This window comes from Heptranchias perlo, chromosome 6 (assembly GCF_035084215.1).
Source record: "Heptranchias perlo isolate sHepPer1 chromosome 6, sHepPer1.hap1, whole genome shotgun sequence".
Lineage (NCBI taxonomy): Eukaryota > Metazoa > Chordata > Chondrichthyes > Hexanchiformes > Hexanchidae > Heptranchias > Heptranchias perlo.
The window spans coordinates 77,707,174-77,717,979 of NC_090330.1; the positions used below are offsets into that span (position 1 = coordinate 77,707,174).

General features: G+C 48.0%; 1 protein-coding gene across 1 annotated transcript; it reads right to left on the reverse strand.

Moving 5' to 3' along the window:
* Nucleotides 1-2,885: 2,885 nt before the first annotated feature.
* LOC137323209 (uncharacterized) lies at nucleotides 2,886-9,365 on the reverse strand. The gene is made up of 2 exons (XM_067986715.1): nucleotides 8,205-9,365; nucleotides 2,886-3,128 (listed from the first exon to the last, which is right to left on the reverse strand). The coding sequence occupies exons 1-2, from the start codon at nucleotides 9,363-9,365 to the stop codon at nucleotides 2,886-2,888; spliced, it is 1,404 nt and encodes a 467-aa protein (XP_067842816.1).
* Between the last annotated feature and the right edge of the window lie 1,441 nt (nucleotides 9,366-10,806).

A 10,806-nucleotide genomic window follows, 5' to 3' on the forward strand; every position in this document is an offset into this window, starting at 1 on the left:
TGCTTGGGCCCCAGCTATTCACAATATATATCAATGATGAGGGAACTAAATGTAACATTTCCAAGTTTGCAGACGACACAAAGCTGGGGTGGAATGTGAGCTGTGAGGAGGATGCAAAGAGGCTCCAATGTGATTTAGACAAGTTGGGTGAGTGGGCAAGAACATGGCAGATGCAGTATAACGTGGATAAATGTGAGGTTTTCCACTTTGGTTGTAAAAACAGAAAGGCAGATTATTATCTGAATGGTGATAGATTGGGAAAAGGGGAGGTGCAACGAGACCTGGGTGTCCTTGTACACCAGTCGCTGAAAGCGAGCATTCAGGTGCAGCAAGCAGTTAGCAAGGCGAATGGTATGTTGGTCTTCATTGCAAGAGGATTTGAGTACAGGAGCAGGGATGTCTTACTGCAGTTGTACAGGGCCTTGGTGAGACCACATCTGGAGTATTGTGTTCAGTTTTGGTCTCCTTATCTGAGGAAGGATGTCCTTGCTATGGAGGGAGTGCAATGAAGGTTTACCAGACTGATTCCTGGGATAGCAGGACTGATGTATGAGGAGAGATTGGGTCGACTAGGCCTATATTCACTGGAGTTTAGAAGAATGAGAGGTGATTTTATCGAAACATATAAAATTCTAACAGGACTAGACAGACCAGATGCAGGGAGGATGTTCCCGATGGATGGGGTGTCCAGAACCAGGGGTCACAGTCTCAGGATACGGGGTATGCCATTTAGAACCGAGATGAGGAGAAATTTCTTCACTCAGAGGGTGGTGAACCTGTGGAATTCTCTACCACAAAAGGCAGTGGAGGCCAAGTCATTAGATGTATTCAAGAAGGAGATAGATATATTTCTTAATGCTAAAGGGATCAAGGGACATGGGGAAAAAGCGGGAACAGGATACTGAGTTAGACGATCAGCCATGATCATTTTGAATGGCGAAGCAGGCCCGAAGGGCTGAATGGCCTACGCTTGCTCCTATTTTCTATGTTTCTATGTTTAACATTAGCAACATCTCCCAGTTCGCTGTACACCGATGTATCAGGGAGGCCACCAAGACTCTATACAGCAAGGGAAACACTTGACAGAGAGAAGTAGGAGGAGAGAGAGCACGAGGTTTCACCCACATGGCATGCTTCCCCATGGTGCAAGGTGCCATTGACTCCACGCATATTGCCTTGCCCCGTGAGAACCCTGCAATATTCATCAATCGAAAAGGATTCCACTTCCTCAACGTGCAAATGGTTTGTGACCACAGGCAGCGGATCATGCCCGCTATTCTGGCAGTAGTCATGAATCTTTCATTCTGTGTCAGTCCTCTGTGCCACCTATATTCCAACCAGGCCTCCAAGTTAAAGGCAAGAAGGGTTATCCCCTCCTGACATGGCTTATGACTCCGGTTAGGCACCTGCGCACATTTTCACAGCAGGAGTACAATAAAAGCCATGCTGCCACAAGGAACATATCTGGTCCTTATATTAATCCCCCCACAACGGAAGGGAGATGGTCGGGGGATTAAAAATGAAAAAGAAAGGTAACATGATCCCAAACCAACGCGTACGTGCCCATTGCCATTTTAACGGTGGCGTGTTTTGTGGCGTGCGTGTGTCCCATCAATTTGGCTGGCTGCTGGGCGGAAAGCGGAAGCAAAAAGTGTTAATGAGGAACCTGGCATTAAATTCGGCAGGATCTCCGCGTCCCCGGCCTTCCGGGTTCTTCGGCCGTTTTCGGATCCCCCCCGCACCCTCCTCGGCATCCCATAAATATCGGGACCTCGGTGTCCTCAAACAATGTTCCTGCTGCCTGGACCATTCAGGAGGAGCCCTGCAGTACACAGCTGAGCAGGTATCCAGATTTGTAGTTGTCTGCTGCATGCTCCATAATTTTCCCACATGAGGGACCAGCCCTTATCACCACCTGCGAACCGACAAATTAAGGAGGAAGAGGAGGAGCAGGAAGAGGAGGAAGATGAAGAGGAACAGGAGGAAAAGGAGGAGGAGGAGGATGAGGAAGAGGAGAAAGAGAGGCCCTTTCTGCCGTGGCTCCATGAGAACAGCTGATTGAGGAGCGCTTCCACTGACCGCGACTCCAAGTCCCAATTCACCAGTAGTCCCACACTCCTCACCTTTCTTCTTACAATCACCATCACATCTTTCTCTTTCTCTCAATACTTATTGGTTTTTCCTTCACTTGAACTCAGACATAAAAACCAGCACCAAATGAAATCCAAATCCAAATTTATCAAATCAATAATGGAAAAAAAATTAAACTAAACATCCTTGTGTTTTCCCTTAGTGCCTGTTTTTCATGTAGTTTCCCTATCCTGGTGGTCCCACAAGGTGCTTTCCCAATGGCTGGAACTTGTGAGGTGGAAGGCTGCTGAGCTTCCATTGAAAGACTGCAGGTGGCCTTGGAGGGCGATTCCGAGCAGATCTGAGCCGACAGGGTCTGGCTGACAGGTAACAGCAAGGGTACTGGCAGAGTGTCAGGGGTGGGAGCAGATATACCGTTCTCCTGAGAGGGGTCAGCATGTTCCTCTTCCATAGAGCTAATGCCAGTTTCCTGGGACATTGCCTCAGCAATTCTAATGCTCTGCTGGAGAACAGAGTGCTGGACTGCTGTGATGCCTTGGAAGCCTCTTTCAACAGTGGGACCCAGAACAAAGATAGCAGCTTTGTGATCAGCCATGAGACACTCCATCATGGTGAGTTCCACTGCTGTGCTGATTAAGATGGCCACCCGTCCCATGTTGGAAAGGATGAGCTCCAAGCATAGCCCTGCGTCAAATTGGAGGTGGACTCCTGCATGCTCTGCGACATTGTGCTAAGCTCTCCGGCAGGCTTCTCAGTGCACCTAGCATTTCTTGGTATATGCCTATCAGCCTTCTTCAGTAGCTTGGCTCATCAAAGTCCCCATCTGAATCTGCTTCAGCAGGACTAGTGTGCGACCTCGCCCTCCGGCGATATGGCACCTCTGGTGTCCTGTCCCTCTGCCCTGGGTCCTGTGCATTTGTGCCTGGTGATTCACACATACAGATTCCTCCTCTAACCCAGCCTCTAAAGTTCGCATGGTGTAAGCATCTGAGCTGTTGACTGCGGGAGTGACTAAGAACCTTCAATATCCTGGTGACCTGAAATGAAAATGGGACATGGGTTAGGTTGTGGTCTGGGGAGATCAGAGGGGACAGCATCTGTAGCTTCTCATTCAGCGTGTGGGGTGAGGGAGAAGTGAGAAAAGAGGAGGATTAGTTATGAAGGAACCCTGCTCATACAATTCTTCCAGCTTTGCCAGTGGCTACGGCCTCTGTTCTGCTCCTTCCCTTTATGGACACCACTGTCTCCTCAAGGGGGGAAAGGATGTGAAGTCACACTGCTCCACCACCAGTCACAGTTTGCTGCCTTATATTATGCACCATCTTCTCCTGCGAGAAAGAGGGAAGTGTGTTAGTGAGAGTCTTGCGATATGTTTGGGTGATTTGGCTGTCATGGTTGAATAGCTGCCAGCGTGAGGTGTGAGTTTTGGGTGTGAAGTTTGCAATAATGCTGAGTGTGTGCGGGTGAGGTGAAAGATATTAATTGAACTTTGCTGTACTGATTGTTACAGATTGCAGGTAGGTGGGGGATGGAGGTGGTGTGAATTCAGAGTTGATGAGGCTATAAGTGGTGTCGCTGTTATGAGATGCTTTTTGAAGTTTGTTCCTACCTTGACAACTCTTCAACTTCTTCCTGCACCGCATCCATGTCTGAGGAGCCATGGTCCTCGCGTTTACTTCGTCAGCTATTTCCTCCCACTGCCTGTGCATCAGGTGCCCGAAAGGCTTCCTGCCTCCCGATGGATACAGGATGTTCCTCCTCCTTTCTACCTCCTACACCAAAGCCTCCAGCAGCATCCGAGAACCTTGGTGCCCGCTTTCAGCCAGCTTCTGCCATTATTCAACAAAGAAAGATCTTCCAGTTAACATGCAGCCACAAAGCACCTCTCCTTTAAGAGGTCGACACTGAGATTTTACAGTCTCAGCCCAGTACCTAGAGGAGATGGACCCACAACAAAAATGCTCCTCGTCCAGCACTAAACTGATAGTTTCAGTCATTGAGACCACAGGATGGCAGATATGCACAATGGAAAATTCCATGAGGATATAGAAAAGGTTGCTCTTCTGTGATTGCTTGTAATCTGCTCTGAGCTCTGTTCCCATCTTTTCCAAAAATCCCTTTGTGAATCCTTTCAGTCTGGCTTCTGCCTTTCACACAGCACTGACACTGCCTTGGCCAAAGTCACAAATGACATCCTCTGCGATCATATTCCTCCTCATTCTCACTGCAACACTTTACACTCTGCTCTCCTCCATTGCCTCTCCTCTGTTGGCCAGCTATGTGGGACTGCCCTCATTTGATTCCATTCCTACCTATCTGGATGCAGCCAGAAGGTTCCCAGCAATGGCTATTTTTCCACCACTGCACATTCCCTCACGTTCTAACCTGATCTACATGCTGCCCTTGGTGGCATCATCCATAGGCACGGGGATCAACTTCCATATGAACCCTGACAATGCCCAGTTCTACCTCCCCACTACCTCCTTCCACCCTACAACCAACTCCACGATGTCAGATTCCCTATCCAACACAAACTTAATATTGGTAAGAACTAGCCATTTATTTTGGCCCCCACCACAAACTACATTCCTTTGCCTCTGATCCCATCTCTGAATCCATTCACTCACTAAGGCTTAACTAGATTGTTTGAAACATAATTTCCTGTTCGACCCTGAGCTAAGATTCAAATCTCTCTTTCTATCCATCACCAAAACCATCTGTTTCCATCTGAACAACAGTTTCACTCCATCCCTACCTCAACCCAGCAACCCCTGAAACTCTTATCCGTGCTTTTATCACCTCTAGATACAATTTCTCCACTATCCCCATTCTCCGATCCTCCACCGTCCAGAGCTCAGCTACCCGTTTCCAGTCCCACATTAAGTCCCACTTCCATATCCCCATCCTTGATTACCAGTCCCCAAAGCATTAAGTTCAAAATTCTTGTCCTCATCATCGAATTCTTCCTTGTCCTCGCTCCACCCGAATTCTGCAACTTCCTTCAGCCCTATATCCCATACTGCACCCTGCAGTCCTTTAGCTCCAGCATCTTGTACATTGTCCCCTGCCCTCTCCCTACCATTAGTGGCAGAGCCTTCAGCCTTCTTGGTCCTACTCTCTGGAACTTCCTTTCTAAATCTCTCCCCATTCCCACCTATCTCTCTCTGCCCTTAAAAACATTCACAAAACCCATTATTTGACCAAGCTTTTAGTCATTGCTCCAAATCGCTCCCTTCCTGGCTCAACATTTGTTTCCTTACTCTTTGAAAAGCACCTGGAGATACTTTCTTCATTGAAGGTGCATTATAAATGTTGACAAGTGTTGTGGAGTAATTTTCCAAGCAATTGTAGGTGGCGGGTATCCTTGCCCTCTGCCAATGCATATTGGAAGGTTTAAGCCAGTGTGCTCACGATTTTTCCATATGTGTTGGCAGTGGGAGAGAATCGTCACCACCTGTATGCATTCAGAAAGTTATCCACACACTGCCAGAACAGAAGGGTGAGAGTTTTATTCTGTATCGAATCATAGTATTCTTCACTTGGAGTGCTTGTTGCTGACACTGGGTGCCAAAAATAAGAAAGTATTGAATTTCCCAGCAACTCACCCTCATGAACACAAAGTTCTCCAAAAATGTGACTCACCATGCTACTTTAAAAATAAACTGAATGGGGATTTTGTTCAGTAAGTAAGAGTAGAAGAAAAAAAAAATCACATTTCAAACATGCAACATTTACCTGCTAAAGTCGCAAATTTACAATAAACTTACCCAATAAAAGAACCAGTGGACTTTTATGCCCTTATCCAATTATGTATGAGCAGATATAATGCAGTCAGGGAGACAGGATAGAAAAAGTAATTGCCAGCATCAACTGGATGGGCATGGCAATCACCAGGGAATACAGGATGAGCATAGTAATCACCAGGGTAGGTAGGATGGGCAAGTTAATCATCAGAATAGATAGGATAGTGATCGCTTTGCTGAACACCTCTGCTCTGTCCGCAAGCGTGACCCTGATCTGCCGGTCGCTTGCCATTTTAATTCCCCATCCCACTCCCATTCTGACCTCTCCGTCCTCGGCTTCTTACACTGTTCCAATGAAGCTCAATGTAAGCTCGAGGAACACCACCCCACCTTTCATTTAAGCACTTTACAACCTTCCGGACTCAACATTAATTTCAATAATTTCAGATCCTAACCACTGCTCCCATTTTTTCGGACAACAGGTACTGGCAATGATTCCGCTGTTGCCATTTACAGCTACTCCTGACCAATCTTTTGTTGCTTACCTGTCCCATTACCACCTTCCTTGCCTTGCACCATCAACCTTTTGTCATTTAATCACTCGTGCCCTCCACCCTATCAGGGACATTTCCTTTTGTTCTTTCCTCCCCTCCACTCCCTCTCTCCCTCCCCGCTTTCCCTGGCTCTGTACTTGCTCAAAAACTTTAACTCTTTAACATCTTCCATTTCTGATGAAAGATCTTCGACCTGAAACATTAACTCTGTTTCTTTCTCCAAAGATGCTACCTCACTTGCTGAACTTCTCCAGCATTTTTTATTTTTATTTCAGATCACAAGCATCCACGGAATTTTGCTTCAGGCAAGGTAATATCCGGGATAGACATGATGGGCAAGGGAATCAGCTGATGGATAGGATGGGCAAGGGAGTAACCAGGGTAGACAGGATGGGCATTGTATTCACCAGGGTAGACATGATGGGCAAGGTATTCACCAGGGTAGACAGGATGGGCATTGTATTCACCAGGGGAGACACGATGGGCATTGTATTCACCAGGGGAGACAGGATGGGCATTGTATTCACCAGGGTAGACAGGACGGGCAAGATATTCACCAGGGTAGACAGGATGGGCATGGTATTCACCAGGGTAGACAGGATGGGCATTGTATTCACTAGGGTAGACAGGATGGGCATTGTATTCACCAGGGTAGACAGGATGGGCATTGTATTCACCAGGGTAGACAGGATGGGCATTGTATTCACCAGAGTAGACAGAATGGGCAAGTTATTCACCAGGGTAGACAGGATGGGCATTGTATTCACCAGAGGAGACACGATGGGCATTGTATTCACCAGGGGAGACAGGATGGGCATTGTATTCACCAGGGTAGACAGGAAGGGCAAGATATTCACCAGGGTAGACAGGATGGGCATTGTATTCACCAGGGTAGACAGGATGGGCATTGTATTCATTAGGGTAGACAGGATGGGCATTGTATTCACCAGAGTAGACAGAATGGGCAAGTTATTCACCAGGGTAGACAGGATGGGCATTGTATTCACCACGGTAGACACGATGGGCATTGTATTCACCAGGGTAGACAGGATGGGCATTGTATTCACCAGGGTAGACAGGACGGGCTAGATATTCACCAGGGTAGACAGGATGGGCATTGTATTCACCAGGGTAGACAGGATGGGCATTGTATTCACTAGAATAGACAGGGTGGGCATTGTATTCACCAGGGGAGACAGGATGGGCATTGTATTCACCAGGGTAGACTGGATGGGCATTGTATTCAAAGGGTAGACAGGATGGGCAAGGTATTCACCTGAGCAGACAGGATGGGCATTGTATTCACTAGGGTAGACAGGATGGGCATTGTATTCACCAGGGTAGACAGGATGGACAAGGTATTCACCAGGGTAGACAGGATGGGCATTGTATTCACCAGGGTAGACAGGATGGGCAAGGTATTCACCAGGGTAGACAGGATGGGCATTGTATTCACCAGGGTAGACAGGATGGGCATTATGTTCACCAAGGTAGACAGGATGGGAAATGTATTCACGAGGGTAGACAGGATGGGCATTGTGTTCACGAAGGTAGACAGGATGGGAATTGTATTCACCAGAGTAGACAGGATGGGCATTGTGTTCACCAGGGTAGACAGGATGGGAAATGCATTCACCACGGTAGACAAGATGGGCATTGTATTCACCAGGGTAGACAGGATGAGCAAGGTATTCACCAGGGTAGACAGAATGGGCATTGTATTCACCAGGGTAGACAGGATGGGCATTGTATTCACGAGGGTAGACAGGATGGGCATTGTGTTCACCAAGGTAGACAGGATGGGAATTGTATTCACCAGAGTAGACAGGATGGGCATTGTGTTCACCAGGGGAGACAGGATGGGCAATGCATTCACCAGGGCAGACAGGATGGGCAAGGTAATCACCAGGGTAGACAGGATCGGCATTGTATTCACCAGTGTAGACAGGATGGGCATTGTATTCACCAGGGTAGACAGGATGGGCATTTTATTCACTGGGGTAGACAGGATGGGCTTTGTATTCACCAGGGTAGACAGGATGTACATTGTATTCACCATGGTAGACAGGATGGGCATTGTATTCACCAGGTTAGACAGGATGGGCATTGTATTCACGAGGGTAGACGGGATGGGCATTGAATTCACCAGGGTAGACAGGATGGGCATTGTATTCACCAGGGTAGACAGGATGGGCATTGTATTCACGAGGGTAGACAGGATGGGCATTGTGTTCACCAAGGTAGACAGGATGGGATTTGTATTCACCAGAGGAGACAGGATGGGCATTGTGTTCACCAGGGTAGACTGGATGGGCATTGCGTTCACCAGGGTAGACAGGATGGGCAAGGTATTCACCAGGGTAGACAGGATGGGCATTGTATTCACCAGGGTAGACATGATGGGCATTGTATTCACCAAGGTAGACAGGATGGGCAAGATATTCACAAGGGTAGACAGGATGGGCATTTTATTCACCAGGGTTGATAGGATGGGCATTGTATTCACCAGGGTTGACAGGATGGGCATTGCATTCACCAGAATAGACAGGATGGTCAAGATATTCACCAGGGGAGATAGGATTGGCATTGTATTCACCAGGAAAGACAGGATGGGCATTGTATTCACCAGGGCAGACAGGATGGGCATTGTGTTCACCAGGGTTGACAGGATGGGCATTGTATTCACCAAAGTAGAATGGGTTTGCATTGTATTCACTAGGGTAGACAGGATGGGCATTGTATTCACCTGGGTATACAGGATGGGCATTGTATTCAACAGGGTAGACAGGATGGGCAAGGTATTCACCAGGATGGACAGGATGGGCATTGTATTCCCCAGAGTAGACAGGATGGGCATTTTATTCACCAGGGTAGACAGGATGGGCATTGTTTTCACCAGGGTGGACAGGATGGGCATTGTATTCACCAGGGTAGACAGGATGGGCATTGTGTTCACCAGGGTAGACAGGATGGGCATTGTATTCACCAGAGTAGACAGGATGGGCAAGTTATTCACCAGGGTAGACAGGATGGGCATTGTATTCACCAGGGTAGACAAGATGGGCATTGTATTCACCAGGGTAGACAGGATGGGCTAGATATTCACCAGGGTGGACAGGATGGGCATTGTATTCACCAGGGGAGACAGGATGGGCATTGCATTCACCAGGATAGACAGGATGGGCATTGTATTCACCAGGGTAGACAGGATGTGCATTGTATTCACCAGTGGAGATCGGATGGGCATTGTATTCACAGGTTAGACAGGATGGGCATTCTATTCACCAGAGTAGACAGGATGGGCATTCTATTCACCAGGGAAGACAGGATGGGCATTGTATTCACCAGAGTAGACAGGATGGGCAAGTTATTCAACAGTGTAGACAGGATGGGCAAGGTATTCACCAGGGTAGACAGGATGGGCATTGTATTCACCAGGGTAGACAGGATGGGCAAGGTATTCACCAGGGTAGACAGGATGGGCATTGTATTCACCAGGGTAGACAGGATGGGCAAGGTATTCACCAGGGTAGAAAGGATGGGCATTTTATTCACCAGGGTAAGCAGGATGGGCATTGTATTGACCAGGGTAGACTGGATGGGCATTGTATTCACCAGGGTAGACAGGATGGGAAAGGTATTCACCAGGGTAGACAGAATGGGCATTGTCTTCACCAGGGTAGACAGGATGGGCAAGGTATTCACCAGAGTAGACAGGATGGGCATTGTATTCACCAGGGTAGACAGGATGGGCATTGTATTCACCAGGGTGGACAGGATGGGCATTGTATTCACCAGTGTAGACAGGATGGGCATTGTATTCACCAGGGTAGACAGGATGGGCAAGGTATTCACCAGGGTAGACAGGATGGGCATTGTGTTCACCAGGGTAGACAGGATGGGCATTGTAGTCACCAGGGTAGACAGGATGGGCAAGGTATTCACCAGGGTAGACAGGATGGGCATTGTATTCACCAGGGTAGACAGGATGGGCAAGGATTTCACCAGGGTAGACAGGACGGGCAAGGTATTCACCAGGGTAGACAGAATGGGCATTGTATTCACCAGGGTAGACAGGATGGGCAAGGTATTCACCAGAGTAGACAGGATGGGCATTGTAGTCACCAGGGTAGACAGGATGGGCAAGGTATTCACCAGGGTAGACAGGATGGGCATTGTATTCACCAGGGTAGACAGGATGGGCAAGGATTTCACCAGGGTAGACAGGACGGGCAAGGTATTCACCAGGGTAGACAGAATGGGCATTGTATTCACCAGGGTAGACAGGATGGGCAAGGTATTCACCAGAGTAGACAGGATGGGCATTGTATTCACCAGAGTGGACAGGATGGGAATTGTATTCACCAGGGTAGACAGGATGGGCATTGTATTCACCAGGGTAGACAGGATGGGCAAGG

What these genes read in the sequence shown, in the direction of transcription:
- LOC137323209 (XM_067986715.1), bottom strand. Translation starts at nt 9,365, where the DNA reads ATGCCCATCCTGTCTACCCTGGTGAACACAATGCCCATCCTGTCTACC. An exon ending in TGCCCATCCTGTCTACTCTG is followed by an intron (nt 3,129 to 8,204) that starts GTGAATACAATT and finishes TTTTCATTTCAG; the next exon opens with GTCACCAGGATATTGAAGGT.